This window comes from Sphaeramia orbicularis, chromosome 16 (assembly GCF_902148855.1).
Source record: "Sphaeramia orbicularis chromosome 16, fSphaOr1.1, whole genome shotgun sequence".
NCBI lineage: Eukaryota > Metazoa > Chordata > Actinopteri > Kurtiformes > Apogonidae > Sphaeramia > Sphaeramia orbicularis.
The window spans coordinates 23020267-23038280 of record NC_043972.1 but is presented as its reverse complement, the minus strand read 5'-3'; the positions used below and the strand labels follow the sequence as shown (position 1 = coordinate 23038280).

The 18014-nt window shown below is 40.2% G+C and overlaps 1 protein-coding gene across 3 annotated transcripts; it reads right to left on the bottom strand.

The window, feature by feature from the left end:
- Nucleotides 1–5353: 5353 nt before the first annotated feature.
- pi4kb (phosphatidylinositol 4-kinase, catalytic, beta) lies at nt 5354–17166 on the bottom strand. Of its 3 annotated transcripts, XM_030157766.1 has the most exons (14): nt 17043–17166; nt 14785–15085; nt 14196–14570; nt 13760–14104; nt 10885–10929; nt 9684–9911; nt 8884–9111; nt 8696–8805; nt 8509–8613; nt 7262–7385; nt 6917–7182; nt 6509–6641; nt 5641–5761; nt 5354–5535 (listed from the first exon to the last, which is right to left on the bottom strand). In XM_030157766.1, the coding sequence occupies exons 2-14, from the start codon at nt 15055–15057 to the stop codon at nt 5354–5356; spliced, it is 2535 nt and encodes an 844-aa protein (XP_030013626.1). In that variant the 5' UTR covers nt 15058–15085; nt 17043–17166. The 3 variants fall into 3 exon arrangements, with proteins under 3 accessions (XP_030013626.1, XP_030013627.1, XP_030013628.1); XM_030157767.1 differs by lacking the exon at nt 10885–10929 and having other exon boundaries at nt 14196–14575; nt 14784–15085; XM_030157768.1 differs by lacking the exon at nt 10885–10929.
- Nucleotides 17167–18014: the final 848 nt, after the last annotated feature.

Sequence of the window (18014 nt, the reverse complement as noted above, 5' to 3'; positions counted from 1 at the left end):
TCTGGAACTCTGGGTAATGGAGTCTCTGTGAGGAAAACTAGACCTCTGCTACCCTCTGGTGTCTGGATCAGAATCCGGATCAGGAATCAGGATTAGGATAAAATTATTAACCCTTTCATGCATGAATTATGAGAACCTTCATCAATATTTTTTTTTCTTGAGTGATTTTATTCCTCTTTAGGCATGAAAAAAAAACCAATGTGATTGATTTTTTTTTTTTTTTTTTTTTAATGAACCTATTTTTCACAGAATTACAAAAATATCCACTCACCTGGACACCATGCATTTCATTTTTGAAGCAAAGAACCATATATTTAAAACCCAACGTCAGAGAGTGATACACTGTGTGAAAACAATGAAATAACACATTTTTAATGCCGCTAATCTGATGTTTTCCCACATTTTAACATATCCTAACAATAGTTATTCCTCACTGATTATATGCAAAAAAATCTTTTTGTTCAAGAAAACTGTTAATTACAATCTAATAACAATGAGTGATTAATTTACACTCAAACATGTTATTGGAGATCAGGTTTATCAAGAACAGAAAAGTTACAGTAATGGTATAAATGTCAGTGTATGGGATGGTGCATAAATTTTCACTGTGTTGGGTGATATGGAACTAAAACAACAAAACCCATAAATATACAAGAGAACAGCTGGAGAATAACTATCCACTGTAGTGACCAGTATGCATGAAAGGGTTGATGAGATTTTATTTTTTCATTGTCTTTATTGTTTTAATCACCACAAGAAACAAAAAAGTTCATACATATCCCCATATATTCCATATTTATTGTGTATACTTATATACTTGCGTACCATCAACACCTGTTTTATGCAACCATCCCACTCACACCTCTAAACCAATCTGATGTGTATTAAGTCAATAAACTGAAGCCTGTTGTCCATTAACAGACACTATCAGGTGGTTGAAAGGTTGTGCTGTTGCTCAGTGACATTTGTTAATATTAGATGCCTTCAAAAAAAATGTTAGAAAGAAACTACTGTCTTCCTATGTATAATATAATCCGTCAGAATCATGTTTTTTTTTTTTTTGTGGAAAAGATGCTGCCTGAGTATATGTATGCACATGTACCTATGTGTGATTGTGTGGATGTTGGTGTGTGGTTTATATCAATGACTGCACATGAGTATCAATGGGTGGTGATGAGTATGTAGGTGGGGGGTGGGGATGGAGGGGGAATGTGGGTGAAGATGTGGTCAGTTGCTTGGGTCCCCTATCTATAAGCACTGTTGCTTCTTTGGGGTTCCCTTTCATGTACAGCTGTTGTAAACTGTTCAGTGCATGAATAAAATATGTGAATCTGAATCAGTTTTATCGTCAGAGATTTTTTTTTTTTCTTTATTTTCTACTGACACTCTAAGGATGAAAAATGTCCTGGTGTCTCTTCTGTGATTTCTTTGTGACATGACAAACTACAGAACACACTAACAATACTAGTTAGTGGATGTAACTCCAGTTCAGAGGACATGAGCGCAACAAGAGCTAATATCAACTAACTCTAAAACACATGTACCTACTGCCCAATGAAGAATAAACATCAGTAGTATCCATCATTTGGAGTCCATCACTCTCAAAACTGCTCTAGTTAGAAACTGTCCTCTGGTTTTTACAGTAATCACCATCACGTCTGGGTTGAAGACCATTGGTACCTGGTTCATATTCCACAAATATCTGGATTAAGTTCTTCATCTGCTCATCCCTTACAGCACAGGTGTCAAACATGCGGCCCAAGGGCCAAATCTGGCCCACCAAAGGTTCCATTCCGGCCCGCAGGATGAAAGTGCAAAAATTAACCTGAACAGTCAAGGTTGTCAAAATCATTTTGGTTCAGGTTCCACACACAGACCAATGTGATCTCAAATAAAAATAACAACACAATAATCCATAAATAATGGCAACTCCAAATTTTCTTTGTAAAAAAATTATGTGGAAAAAGTTTAAGTGAAAAAAATAACATTACACTGTGAAAATATTTACATTTACAAAACTATTCTTTCACAATAAAATGCAAATAAATACATAAATAAAAACAGAGATGAACAACCAGAAATGTGCATTTTAACAATATTCTGCCTGTTACTAAATGTTTGGTGCATTTATGGATCCACTGTGATCTGTAGTTGTGTTAATGAGATGTAAAATTGTAGAAATTGTTCAAATTTTAGTTCCAAACTCCAAAATTTTAACAATATTCTGCCTGTTACCAAATGTTTATGTAACATTGTGTGTAATGCACATGTGTAAATAATAAGTCGAGGCATAATATTGTTAAAATTGCACTAATTTTTCAAATGAAATTTTTGTTTTTTTCAGGTTATTCACATCTTTTTTTTGTAAAATGTAAATATTTTTTGTACTAAAACAAAAAGGAAAAACTTGTATTTGTCATTATTTATAGGTTATTAAGTCAAATTGGGCTAAATATGGCCCCTGAACCAAAATGAGTTTGACACCTCTGCCTTACAGCAACAAAAAATCAAATTGTAAGTGTAGGAAATTAATTTTGAGCTTCATATTCTTTTACCCTGTCCTCTAGCTGATAATAATTTAGTGCTTTATGTTTTCCTAGAACATTTTGCACCACTTACACAAATGAATTACAGTTTGTTAATTCTAGAGATGAGCAGAAAACAGGATCACCAATGAGTTTCAGCTTTATATCACTGCACCAAATGTTTTCTTTCAGGTATTAAAAGGATCTGAATTTGGATCATTTTTAAGTTATTTAACTAAAGTGCTCAGACAATATGCTGGTAATGCATGTATATTTACTTGTGCATCACTTAAAATCCTGATTTACTAAACTATTTAATAGTTATTCAGAATGTTTATCAGTTATAAAGGTTAATTTTTCCATTGTCTCCTTGTTTTTCTCTTGAAATCAAATATTAGATGTGTCTCTATTCTGAAACACTGAAGGTTTATTTACTAAGAGACCAGTAACATTTTAAAGAATATGAGGAGACAAATGTTATTATTCACTCTGTCACGAACATATTTGTTAATTTTAACTTGGGTAAAGAAATCTCTGCATATTTATTTAAATTTTTAACTTAGGTTCTCATCAATGAAACTTGAATTTATTAAGCAGAGATGGACAGAATCAGAACTCTGATCTTAAATCTTTAATCAAATTCTGTTTGTTGGTGAAGCTCAGCCTTTATTTCGGACCAATCGGCTGCTGTGGCAGAAGGTTATATAATTACAGAGAGAAACAGATCTTTTACAGTCATACTGTTTTGTTTTCAGGTGTGAAACAAAAAATACATAAAAAAAACACAACTGTGATTAATATTTGTCTTAAAATGTTGAAGTTGATGACGTTCCTTCTATAAAACAAACTGATGAATCAATAAAACAAATTACAAGTTCGACCAATTAGCAGCTGCTGTGTAGAACAAGCCTATTAGTGTGATGACAAGCTCAACTGCTTTTAGTTTCATGTGGGGTTTTTGTACGTGTCTTTAAATTAGTAAAAAAAAAAACAAAAAGCTTATTTGTTACTCATTTTCTGAACAATAAGCTGCAGTTGCTATAAGGAAACAGCCGGTAAGACCTGTGGAGGATTGTAAACATACCTGTAGTGTTGCAGCCAAGTCACAGCTGTAGCCATGGTAACTGACCTTCCCCCAAATCGGAGCAGAAGTTCACATATTGTTTTGTTGATACAATCAAATGGGTCGTGATCGCTGGTGAAATGTATCCTGGGAGTTGCAGTATTTCCGTATGTTAATCTTTACTTCCTGACATTATCATCACTGTCTGTGCTTGGTCGTTAGTGCACATCACCATCTCTATGTCTTTACAGAATTAACAGTAAAAGAGCTTTAAGAAGGAAAGAAAATGATTCATACCATTATAAAGCACTTGAGGTGGTGGGTTCTCTCTGGCTTCCTCCTACCATCTAAATACGAGGGGGGGGGCTGAAAAGTACATAGCCTGGCTAAGAAGGAGTTATTCCACAACAATGAAACTTGGCATACATTAAATTCAACCTCTCCTGATAATAATTGCATGGTTTCCTTCCAGATTAATCCACATTGGATAAATAATTTAGGACTTTGAAAAGTTGTACCAGAGACATTTCGTGAATCATCTGTGGCACCGTGGTCTTATCAAAGGTCTGCAGAAAAAGGGGTTAGCACCAAGGACATTCATGCTGACATGCTTACTATAGGGGATGATGCTTCAGGTTTATCAACTGTGCAAAACTGGGAAGCTGAATTCAAAAGGGGTAGGGAGAACGAGGGAGGGGTGAAAAGCAAGCATTTTCATGAAATATCCGTAGTACTACTTTTCAAAGTCCTAAATTATTTATCCGATTTATCTGGAAGGAAACCATGCAGTTAGTATCAGGAAAGGTTGAATTTAATGTATGCCAAGTTTCATAGCTGTGCAATAACTCCTTCTTAGTCAGGCTATGAACTTTTCAGCCCTTCCTCGTACATTAACTAATATGTAAACTGAACAGTGTAAATCGCTGTAGGTGTGAATATGAGAGTGAATGACTGATCGTGTGAATATCTCAGCCCTGTGATGAAATGGCGACATATCCAGGGTAAACCCCACCTTCACCTGTTCACAGTTAGAATAGGTTCAGGTACCTCTGTGACCCACTCAAGGTTTAAGTAGTTTGGAAAATGAATAAATAAATCACTTGTTATATATACATAAAATGTTGATGATTGGTCTGATGATGTCACATACAGCGCAAACAGGAGTCAAAGGTCAAACACTGTTTAGTTTTAATGAGTCAGGACAGACACGGTCCTGTAAACAGTCTGATGTCACTTCCTGCTCATTGTCACATGTAAAAAACATCCACCTGCTGAGGTTCACATTTAAAACGACACTGCGCTCTGATTGGCCAAGAGTCCGGCTGAGCGGCCAATCAGAAACCATAAGGAGAAAAAGAGGAAGAAGAACAGTAAGAGTCTGAATGAGATGAAGAAATAACACAAAGAAGAAGACGAAGAAAAGACGACTAAACTAAAAACAAAAAACTAAACTAAAAACATGAAAAACACAAAAGACAGTGAAACAAACAAAGCTAAAAAACATATAAAACAAACACATACTAAATAAAAAACGAACACAAAACAGACTAAATCTAAACTAATCCAGTGAGACAGTGTTAAGTTAAAACCAAGGAAAGACATTAAGTGGAATCAGAATCGAGCACAGCCCAGGCTCCTGCAGGTTCAGTTCAGTCCAGTTCAGTTCAGTTCAGTTCATATAAAACAGTCTCTGTTTGTTCACAGCTCACACACACACTTTAACACTCTCTCTCTCAGGTTTCAGATCACATGACACAGCTGTCGGTCACATGATGCCGTTGGTGAGGTACTGGAAGCCATCGTACAGTTTGGTTGTCAGCGAACGCATCGATCCGTCCACGAGCTGATCCACCAGGAGCTGCAGCTGCTCCTCGGTCAGACTCATGTGGAAACGCTCCTTCAGACCTCGCATCGTACTGGAACCATGGAAACAGGGCAGCTGGGAGCCTGGGGGATGGGGCCAAAGGGAGGGGGTGGAGTTACAGGGAGAAGTTCAGAGTGTGTACGGCATCCTGGTCTCAGACATCAATACTTTTACGGAAACTGAGTTACCTTGCTGCATGATCTCTACTATCTGCAGAACCCTGTCCATGTGTTTCCTGGCAGCGATTAGACCCTGAAGCATCAACATCTTGTAGTAATTAAACATGTCTCCATCAGGACCGCCCATCACCTGGAACAAACATACAAATATATAAACAGATGTGGTTTTTTTTTTTTTTTGAAGCATCACATGACCTGCTGTTCATTTGTTAAAGTAATATTAAGTCTGGTGACAACAGAGCCTTCTATTCAGATCCTCTCATGGTCAACCTAAGTCTTAGATTCTAAGACAAACTACCTCAGAGTATGGATCTTCTGTCTACGCTGAACCAGTGATCCAGACTTTGAACCAGTTTGTTTAGCCCTGACAAAAAACAGCCGGTTTTCTTCTGAAGTGTTCACCTATGTCCCTGTCATACTCTACAGGTTGGACAACAACTACAATATGTAAAAAAAAAAAACTGGAGATTCAATCAAGTGCTTGGAAGGGATTTAGTCAAATAGTAAGTTAAAGGAAAATATAGAAAACAAAAACTGGTATCAAAGGAACAAGAAGATACAATAAACCAAATCCAACTTAAAGACCAACAATACTCAAAAGCCATAGTTATAAAGTGGACTTCATATGTTATGGTCTGTAAGCTGCAACGTCCTAAGTTAAAATGACACATCCATGACTAGTTCTGCTCTAAACCTCTTAAAACATGGTCCAGTTTATTGAAGGAACTAAGGTTCTAAGAGTACTGAAGACAACCACTTCAAGAACCAGAAGTAATCTGATGGAAAAGACCTGACATGGCCCTCTGTGAACCTCCTCCACTACCAGATACAGGAACACAGGGGTGGTTTATGTCTGTAAGAAACACCACAAACTCACATCTACAAATTCTGTGGTCAGTTTGAAGGCAGACGTTTCAAAGCCCAGGTTTTTTGGTGAACTTGAAAGGATGAAGCCAAAGTCGATGTGAATTATGTGGCCTTCAGCGTCCAATAGGATGTTCCCATTGTGCCTGCATGGACAGATGAGGACAAGGAGTTAAAGGATCACAAGAAACTCTTCAAAACTCTAATAATCCATTTTAAATACTACTACTAATGATAAAACAAAGAGAAGCTAACAGATACATAGTTTAGTCTGACTGATTTTGCTCTTAGTTCAAAAGTTAACAGTTCCTGTTAAAGAAGCTAGAAGCTGCTTTGTTAACCAATTCCAGCGTCTAATGTTACAATGGCAGTAGAAAAGAGCTGATTCTCATGCCTTCAGGCTGTGCGTCAGCTGTCATACCTGTCCTTGACCTGAAGCAGGTAACAGATGAGGCTGTATCCGGCGCAGCTCTGGACAAAGTTCCTCTGAGCACTGAGAAAGGCCTCAGTGGTGGGGGATCCATGCTCCTGCAGGAAGTAGTCAAGTAGAGACAGCTGGCTGTGCTTCTTCACCTGGTGCAGCGACACGGCGTTCACCACCGGCTCAATCATCCCGCTGTCCGCAGACAGGACCAGGATCTTGTAGGGTTTGATCCAGAGGGGCACTCGCTCCTGTTCCCAGATAGACTGAAGGAGAAAGGGGAAAGAGGTGAGGTTCCAGGTGTTTGTGAGTGAAGTGGGTGATGAGGTAACGTCACAGCCTCACCTGTAGCTGCTGAAGAACCTGAAAAGCCAGCAGCTCCTGCCTCAGGTCGTCTCCGCATTTAACTATGACTGACAACAGCCTCCAATTGGGAAGGTGACCGTATGGGGAACCCTCTCGGATCCGCCTGAAGGGGGCAAGTAGAGCAGTCAGAAATATATTGAAAGTACAGGTAAACTAGAAGAAACTACAGGGGAAAAAAAAGAGGTCAACTACAGGGGAAAAAACACCCAGAATTCTGCACTTTTGCCAGTTTATGCTCCGGACCTTCTTTCAAAAAGTTCCTGTGTAAAATTGTATAAACCACTGAACCAGGTCAGCTGACATTTACGTACACCATTCCAATGTCATCCAGGGACTCCAAAAACACTGGTTAGACTGATTTACTGTTCATAAACAAAGACTGGAACAGAGTCCAGACCCTCTACAGTAAGTACTTTGGGTCCAGATCTGACACTGTGTATTGATGTGAACCTGACTATAATTAAACAGTCTAAGCCTCTTGGAGGAGCTCAGGCTGGTCCAGATGGTCTGTGACCCTAAAGGCACCTGGACACTGTAAGATGCCAAACTTTAATGCCAATCACTCTGTTTGACATGGATATAATAAACCTGGGTAAGATATGTACACGGACTCTGCAATGATGGCTTCAACTGAATCTCAGACTACAACATAAGTATTTGTACAAAAAATCAAATACCCGCGGTGCCGGTCATCTACCTGTATTGCTGGAGTTGTACACAGTGAAGCTAATAATCATGCTGTTACAAAAGTGTAATTTATGTGAATGGGAATAATTTGAAGTTTAGGGAAAGGAGGAGAAAGTGACCTTAACAGTGACTCATGAAAACATGCCAATTTGGGATTGTAATTTTGCAAAGAAAGTTTGAGGTTAGTATTTTTCACTATGTAAACGTACCTGTTGCACTCATCATTGCCTCAAATGACTCTTAGTCTGACCTTTCACCAGGGGTCAGTTTGCCTTGGGACCCTACCCAGGGAAAACTGCCCTCGACAACACAGCTTTTTGCAGGTTCTAAAACTCCTCCACCACAATACGGCTGCTATATATGAAGGATACCTGCCCAACATCACAACCAGGATCTGGAGAACAGCTTTAAAATTGACCATTTTCACTTTTTTATTTTTATTTTTTTAGCAAATTCCAGGATCTGCACTGATAAAGGGTTGGTGTTGTAGGTGAAATAGTGTGAAACTAGAAAAACAACACGTGAGGTCCAGTACGTACCGGACTTTCTCCTCCCATGGCTCCTTTAGGGCCACAGCTGAGGGGTCCTCTGGGTCTCTTTTAAAGGTGGTGGGGGTCTGAGCCAGCTGCTCTGAGAGTCGCCGCCTGAAAATACAGGTCAACATGTATAAAAGATATGGCACATCCTGACCTTGTGTTTCTACTGCATCATAGTGTATGTTTGTACCTAATGTCTCCAGCTGCGATGAACACTGGCTCTTTGCTCTCCAGGCTGGTGATGCTGTCCACTGAGAACTGACTGATGTTGTCACAGCTGTTCGTGTGGAGCTCCGGCAGCTGTGGGGATCCATACACACATGTAACACACAGACTTCATGTTCATTAAACCGATGCCTGTTTTCTGACTGGACCCACCTCCACTTGTAGCTCTCCGATGTCGTCCACAGACCAGGCCTCATCATCGTTGTCATAGTTGGGGACCGTTGAGAAGCTGCCGGCTCGCTGCTCTGCCGTCATGCCACAGTCTGGGAGGTTCTCCACTGACCGTGTGCTCCGGATGCGGTTCTCAGGAATCCGTATTGGAACGCTGGATGTCTCAAAGTTCTCACACTCCAGAACCTCCACATAGATCAGGTACGGAGCCTGAAGGGAAACAGATCAATAGGTGGTTTCAGTATGAGAAAAAAAATGTTGCAAATCCTCCCAAATCACAGAGATGTTGAATCAGACTGGACTAATATTATCACAGGACATGTTTGCTGAAATAGAGGGAGTTTGTTGTGATTTTTTTTCTTTACAAATAACAGACATAGGATAACTTCGCTCTCCACATCTTTTACTGAGTCAAAGTGACAAAAACAAGCAAAAAAGAACCTGATTTTGTTTTGCACCTTCTATTTTTTCTTGTCTGGGATGTATCTTTATGTATTGTTATATCTGACAGGTCTTGTACACTGTTACATGTATAGATTTAATTTAATACATGTGTTTTTAAAAACTGCTGTATTTTCATCTCTCTTTTACTCCCTTGTTCTAGAGTTTCACATTTCCTCGTCTGGAATAAGCAGCTGTGCCTTATTCTAATGTTCTAAAAGAAAAGAGGTAGGCTCAGTCTGAATCCTTTACCGTGTGAAAACGTTTTATGGATGGTTTGGCCTTGATTAATTAAGCTGATCCTGTTGTGTCAACATGTGTTTGTGTGTGTTAAGTGTTACCTTGTCTTTGGAGTTCAACACCACGGCCTGAGTGTGCGGCACTCGGACTACGTGGTGGTCAAAGGCGGCCGTGGGCAGCCACACTCGGGCCGGCAGCTTATGGTTGAGAAGTGAAAGCTCTGAGATCAGCCGCTGGGTCTTCTGCTCTTTGGTGGGAAGCGTGGCCAGACGCTTCCCAATACCCATCAGGGACTTGATGAATTCCCTCTGAGGAGCCAGACGGACAGGCTGCGGAGGACGAAGCAAGGATCACATAGTGCTTCACAACACTACAATACCCATGAGCCTCAGTTACTGCTGCCATGAGAACAGGCCTCAGAGTGATTCTACAATGTGTCATCTGGAGCTTCAGCTTCACTCTATCTCTATCTTCAATAAAAAAAGAAAATTAAACCAAATAAACAATAATAAAAGATGAAAACTAAATATGACCTTCTATTAAAAATACTAAAACTAAATCAGAAAAAAAACACTTAAAGAACCAAAACTATGCAAAATACATGAAAAAAAAAAAACTAAAAAAAAAAAAAAAAATATATATATATATATATATATATATATATAAAAATATAAAAATAAGTATATATATATTTATATATATATATATATATATATATAAATATAAAAATAAGTATATATATATATATATATATATATAAATATATATAAATAAATAAGTATATATATATATATATATATATATATATATATATATATAAAGTGTGAAAAAAAAAACCCAAAACAATAAAACTACATAAACACTGAGCATCATGAACATTACGTATTTTTACTAAACAAAAACTGAACTAACATACTTTGACCAAAAGGAGCTGAAGCTACAGATTTCACTTGGTAGAAACAGGATAATATAAAGTTCTTTGACTGTTACTGAAATGCACCCTGGGAGTTGCAGTTTGACCCAGTCTTTTAACATGGAACCGATAAGGAGAAAAGTAGAGGTCTGATGTGTGTGTGTCATGTGACCAATGGTGGTTTTGACACACAAACACAGAGTCCGTCAGCCAATCAGAGAGAGGAAACACAGACTGTACTCAGATCAGTGTGTTCTGATTTGTTTACCCAGAGCCTGAAACAGCTGATTGGATCCAACACAGACACAAAAATTAAACAGAGAAACAAACCAACAGAACCAGAAACCACAGCCTTCATTTCCCATGATGTATCCTAGAGGTAAACTTACAGGACCAGTTTCAAACTCAAGACTGTCCGAGCTGGAGCTGCTGTCCTGGGGGTCAGAGGTCAAAGGTCAGAACAGAGCTCATGTGTCCAGTGTTGTGGATCCGCCTGCTTGGTCCTACAGAGCCTGGACACGGTTCACACCATGGGTGAGACCCACACCTCGAAAGCGAGTCCCTTATTTAAGTATATTAAAACGTAATTAGGATTGAGGAGATGATGTAACGACCAGCGTCCCCGCCCCATTTCGCCATTTTTAACTTACAGGTGCTAACAGTCACATTACAGTGCGTTCATTGTTTTTGTAAATTGTCTGTAAAATCCATCCGATCAAAGATGCCTGGGAGACACTGCTGCATTAAAAACTGTTCCAGTTACTCCTTTGATTGACACAGCAAACATAGAGACCCAGAGGTACGTTATTTTGGGTTTCCGACTAGATTAATACATTTACAATTCCCACACACTAACCCAGCAAACACACTAACCAGACCATCAATAAACTAGAATCCAATCCCAGTCACTTTACAAATACATGGAACAGAAATGTAGTGAGGAAACAAAAACATAAACAATGCTGTCTACTGACTATGAAACAATGTTGATAGTGTTTCACCACGACTACCCCTTTGATTACAACATGCAAACATTGCACTATCCAAAGGCTGACCTTTGACAGCCCCACAGTGTTTTCACAGTTATCAGACTTGTAGATTGCCAAACCTTGAACCCAGCCACAGCGAAACTGCTCATAGCTATCGAGGGACTTAAGGCTTTTGAATTCTTCCACCGTGCAGTAACTTATGCCGAAAATGAGATAGTTAAAGCTATACCGTATGATGTGGCATTTTTACACTTTTCTTTTGTCATCTTAAAATGCTCCTAATAAGTGTGTGTCAAACTAAAATGTAAAAGAAATCCGCCAGGCATTGAAACTCAAAAATGTTTAATTCTCATATATTTCTGATAAAAGTCTGACCAATCATTGTAGTCGGTCCGAATAAAATAATTGGCCGAACCTGGCTGAGCCTCCTGTCAATCATCCATTACGGCCGTCCAGCAACCGATCCATTATCGCCCTCTCACATCCCATATGTGTACCTCTGAATCTGACGCTTCACTGGTGCTGCTTCTCCTGTCACTGACCACAGTCTACTGTCTAGGATGTGTTTGGATAGAACTGACATGCACATGTGGAAGGGATAAAACGGATTTATGAACAGAAACAACAACTGAGGGGCACAAACAGGAGTCTGATGAATGAAGGATGGAGATAAAAGTCCGGAAGTCAGCTGTACTGGACTGAACAGGTCTGCATAAAGCTCAGCTTTTATGACGGTGGGACTCATACAGGTACATGTACACAGTGTCACACACTGTAAGATGATGTAGGATGATAATTGTATGGACTATGAAACTTCAAATGTCCACGGAAAATTCGCGGAGGCCGCGGGTTCACAGTGCGCGCGCCCATCCCGTGGGCACTGCAGTGAAGACACTGACCCAGTACTGCACAGACCAGGTCTACTGATGGAACAGGAGCCGCGGGCCCGCGGCAGGTGGATGATGCATCTGATTACTGAGGGAGGGGTCCGCGGACACGCCAAAACGGACCGGACCTCCACCTCTGCTTCCTCCTCCGTTTCCATCACGCATGAGGAGAGAGGAGGAGGAGCCTCAGAGCTCAGGCAGAGGGAAGGGGGCGGGGCTTTGGAGGGAGGCGGGTTGTTCATGTTCAAACTTTTACTAAGTGCTGTGAGAAATGCCACATCGGTAGGTATAGCTTTAACTAACTGCATGTAGGGTGGCAGAGTCCAGATCCCTGCACCAGACACCAGTGAACACCGGTAGCTCATAGGGGTCTATATCCTTCATATCTCCGATCTTCTCCAAATACCTTTGCTTTGTAGTCATGTTGAGCTTTTCCCGATAGAGACCCCTTGCTTTCACCGCTGCCTTATCCATTTTTTTTTCTTAAATCTTGATTCATACGGCTCTTCCCTGCACGTCTGTACTATGCTGTTGCCCATACCAGCCAATAGCTTGTAAGTTCAAAATGGTGCACCTTCCAAGATGTGTCATGTGAAATGACGCATGTCCTCATTCCTAATTCATCTGATGACCACTAGATGCTACTCTTAAAGCATCTGGTTCTATAGACTTAAACTGAATTGCTCTGGAAATACCTGGGTTTCCCATACATATAATTAACATGTCTGGGCACTAAATGATATAAATGATATTATTGGCCAGCAATGAATATTTAGAGAATAATATTAACATGTTTACCTCCATCAACAAGGATGTATGGCACAGCCTGATGCCGACCGCACACTAGAAGACTTTGAAACTGGCTGACCTGACATTTGTCTTTACAGGCGCATTTCCACTACAGGAACTTCAGGGTAGTTTTATGGAGCCGAGGCCATCGGTGTGTGCTTCTACTGCAGGAACCAACCCCGTGGCTCAAATTACAGAACCTTTACGGGGTCTAACCGAGTCCCTGCTATGGGGAAGGTATTCCAAATGGCCCTGAAAACTCCTGGGCAGAGCTTAAAGGTTTACTTGATGCTGACTGGGTAGACCCAGAGCAGGACAGGAAATAAGTGGCGATTTTCAAGCCCTACAGAAGACGAGTACATAATAGTAGGATTTCGGATAATAGATGGATTTTACAATCTAAAGAATAACGTATGATAAGTGGACCAACGCTGATGAATGAATGAACAATTTTCCAGGTTTTTCATGTCCATAAAAGGTCAATAACACATAACATGTTAAAAACTGAACAGTAAAGACGATGAAACACATGATGACATGACACATTTTCTGTATTCTATTTCCCTGTTTACCCTGTCCTTTGTTGTATGACATCCTACCTCATCCTGGCTGCTCTCCACCTTTGGATTGCTGGCTGTTCTCTTTAGGTTGCTACTCAGGCTGATGCTGACGGTGGCGTCTGATTTGGAGCGCTGATGGGTTCGTTTGGAGGGTGACAGGCCGTGCTCTCCACTCCCAGATACAGCAGGGCAGAAGGGGGTCAGAGCCAGGGGATCTCGGCGAGCACGAGCTCCAGCTGGTTTGAGTTCATCTGACAATATGAGTTTTCTCAGTTTGGTGCCCCGAGAGTGTCGCTGTGTGGAGATGTGCATGTCCGATGAGTAAGCACCGAGCAACCAGGCACATTGAAGGCTGAAGGAGATACTTTGTCTGCAGCGGTGAACCTACAGGTAACACAGGGTTATTACAGGGCTAGTAAGGAATCAGGTATGGATGATTTAGATCCTGTACCATAAAGATGTGGGTCACACTCACCACATACGGTTTGATGGCGTCTCCAACATCCTCATCCATGTGGATGTACATGTTGAGCAGCTGTGGCAGATAGAAGTCCACATCATCATGTGGAAAGCTGAAGAGCCTGTTCCCAATATAGGCCTGTACGCCCGGCTCCTTTGAGTTATGCAGGTAGGAGATCGCCATGGAAACATCAAACAGTTTTGACTCAAACAGCCGCAGCAGCCATGACTGTTTAGAAGGGTTGTGTCTCTGCCGGCGTCGGGCACTCTTCACTGAACCAGGGTCGTCCTCTACCTCCCGGATCTGAATCTGAGCCGGTTTGACAATGGTGACACTAAGAGCAGGTTCTGGCCCCGCCCCATTCTGAGACCCACCCACGTCCACCTCCACCTGCAACAAGGAAAGAGGAAGTACAGATGCTATTGTAAAAATAGACTTCCCTAATTTTTGTTTCATGTCGTCTCTGAAGGCATTTTCATCATGCTGCATGTTTTGCATTTTTTCCCCTTACTCTATTTTGGTACATTAATGAGATATCTGTTATTTGTTCTTTACTAACTTGTACTATGTTAATTTACAGTATTTCTACTCATTTGTTTCTCACCTCAGTCTGATTCATGCGGACCTTCTGCAGGACTTCTTGACATGCCCTCTGTGCCACCTCAGCATCGATCACCAGACTGAGCTCACCTGGACCTTCACTGATGACGCCAAGCGGCGGCGTACCAGAGGGGGCAGGTCCAGGGGCGGGGCAAGAGGATGAGGAGGGGGTGGAGGGGAGGGACAGGGAGGGGGAAGAGCACACTGAGAGAGAAGGGGAGGAGCTGTTTTGATCTGAAGGGGAGGGGGAAAGATCTGGATCTGTATCCTCCATCATGACCACTGGAAGCTCCACCCACCTCCACCTGTACCAACAGAACACAGAGAAAATTGTCAGAGGTCAGGGCAGAGGAGGTGACAGAAGGAGGAGCTGTGATTTTGAGTAGAGACAAACCATTAAATCTGTTACAAAAGGAAATTTTACAAACTGTCAGCTGAAAATAGTTACAATGGTTGAAAGGGTAAACATTAGATTTCAAAATTGTAAATACTGACTTTGATGGAAAATCAACAGCTCAAATGACAGAAAGTCATTAATTTCACATTTAGTGATCAGCTACTGTGAGTGACACAGGTGCTCATTTCCAAAGTTATTTGGCTTATAATGAAGTTGGCCTAGTTCATTTCAGACATGTATGAACAGAGGGTGGGTGTGTTACCTGCTGACTATTATCTGTTTTTGCTCCAAACTATCTTCATTATATCTGCCTTTAAAAATCAGTCAATATCCAGTACATAACCTATATTCTTCTTTTTATTTGTTTTTTTTTAAACATGAGGTTCATGTTGTTTTAACAAGATATCAGAACGTCATAATGTGTGGGCAACACAGTAGTGCAGTAGTTAGCATTGTCCCCTCATAGCAAGAAGGTCCTGATCCCAGTGCCAGCTGGTGGGTCCTGTTTGTGTGGAGTCTGCATATAGAAAGTGTGCCTCCCTGTGTCTGTCGGTTTTCTCCAGATACTCTGGCTTTGTACCACCATCCTACTTTAATAAGTTCCCAACCTCAGTAAGTTAATAGGTCACTCATACTTTTTACTTCATACTTTACACATTGACTATGTATGTTTGAAAGTGAGACTGGTTGTTCATCTGTACATGTATGTAATGAACTGGTGACATGTCGGCCTTCTCTCATTAGTTCAGAAAATGAATGAATAATGTTATGTGTCAAATAAAAAACAGGTTGTTACATGTTTCTTTTTCTGCTCCACATGTCTGTGAATCTGAAATGAACCATTCTGCATTTCAACTGTACTACAACAAAGACAGGGTTTGCAGGGTAATACTTCTTCATTAACACAATCCACTGCTCCACCGTTTCATCAGTGGTTTCGGCAGCTGAGAGTCAACTATAAATTCCAAATGAACTTATTACATTCAAATAGATCAGCTATTTCACTCCTCAAGTTTAGTTTTTAAATACTTGTATTACATATAACTTAAAACAGCCCTTTAAAGTCATGCAGCTAAAAGTAAATGTGGACACTCATATTTATTGAGTATTTTGTGCTGATTCGACTTTTAATACATTAGGCTAAAAACACATGAGCATTTTTACTTCCCTAAGGTTTGGAATGGAATAACGCAGATTATTCTGCTGTGGAGCCGAGTGCTACAGCTGAACCATGACATCTGAGTACATTACATTCTTTCTAGTTTTAATACAGTCTGAATTCATAAGATTTGATGTGACTTAGTGTTAAAGTGGTACTACATTTGCTGTACTATTAGTACCTTGGCTATTGTAAACAGAATTAAATGCAGTTTATGTGACTGTAACACAAAGCAATACATTTATCCGCAAAACAAACCTTACTCCAACTGTACTGCCCTTTAATCTGTAGGATAAACTCACCCTTAGAACGCAGTGTTGATAGGTTTGAGTTTAGCTAGTTCCCCGCTGACCAGCTAACTCCTCATTAGCCTGCAGTGACCGGTTAGCAAACAGAGCTAACTGACCGTCAGCGGTTACCTAAACTGTATTGTATGTATAACATAAACAAACTGACACATGATTAAATCAATCAGCGCTGATGGCTTTGTTTAACTGATTACTGATTAGAGTTAAAGTATAGCATTAGCCACTAGATAACACTTATTTAGGCCAACTGTTGCTGACTGTTGCTAACCATGTACATTATGACGCTAACTCTCAGCTGTTTGTCTGTTTATGAGTTCTGTGCTAAGATAATGTCAGCTCCGTCACTTCTCCAATCAGTCACGTGACTCCAGCTGTGTCTGCAGGTGAAACAGTCCTACCTGCTCTTACGTTTAGAGGCTCCGAAATGTGGTTTCAACTCCGCTGTGTGTCCATTGATACTCTGTGCTGACCAACTCCACTCAGCTAATGGCTAACGGCTAACAACATATGGATCGAACTCACTCTTCTTCTCTGATTGTAAATACGGTTTCAGCTTTACAGCGCCTCCTGTCTGGCGGAGAGTGTAGAACCTGACCTGTCTGGACGTGGGAGGATGGTTTTAGTTCATCTGTGTTCATTTTGTTGATTATTTTGTTATTTTCTTGTTCATTACCTCGCCCCCCCTACAGAAGAGGATTAAGGCTACTGGAAAAAAACAAAAACAGTGAGGTCCAATACACGTTTTTGTCTTATTATTCTGAGAAAAAGTCAGAATTCTGAGATTAAAGTCAGAATTCTGGGATGAAAGTCAAAATTTGGACTTTTTTCTCAGATTAAAGATAAAAAAAAATATTGGACCTTAATTTTTAAATTTTTTTCCAATGGCCCTAATTCTCTTCCGCAGCCCCCGAAGGGGAGGCAAGGGGTACTATTTTTGGTTTGGTTTGTTTGTTTGTTTGTTTGTTTGTTTGCTACCACTTAAGCAGCAAAACTATTGGTTGATGTCATACCAAATTGGGTTTATAGATTGTCAGTGACCCAGAATAGATGTGATTACATTTTGGGAAAAGTAGGTCAAAGTTCACATTTTTAATGAATTTTTTAAATCTTTTTTTTTTTTTTTTGGTTCAGAAAGGATACGTCATATATTGAATCAAAAATGTCAAAATTTTCAAGGCACTTGAAGAGTTTTTAAAGAATTGTTTGCTTCTTTAACACTAGGGAGTCCCTGGACACGTTGCGTTGAAATTATTTTGAAGCTTCTATGTATATGTTCTGTCTAAGTCATGAAACTGGTTCATTCAACATGTTTTGGTGAATGTTTTTGGTGGAAAACAGTTTTTTTTTAAAAAAAAAAAGGATTTTTCTTT

Bases quoted from the DNA above. Each gene is read 5' to 3' on its own strand.
- pi4kb (XM_030157766.1), bottom strand. From the start codon at position 15,057: ATGATGGAGGATACAGATCCAGATCTTTCCCCCTCCCCTTCAGATCAA. The intron at 8,614-8,695 runs GTACAAACATAC...CTGTATTTTCAG, and splicing joins ATCGCAGCTGGAGACATTAG to GCGGCGACTCTCAGAGCAGC. The intron at 5,536-5,640 runs GTAACTCAGTTT...CCCATCCCCCAG, and splicing joins AGTAGAGATCATGCAGCAAG to GCTCCCAGCTGCCCTGTTTC.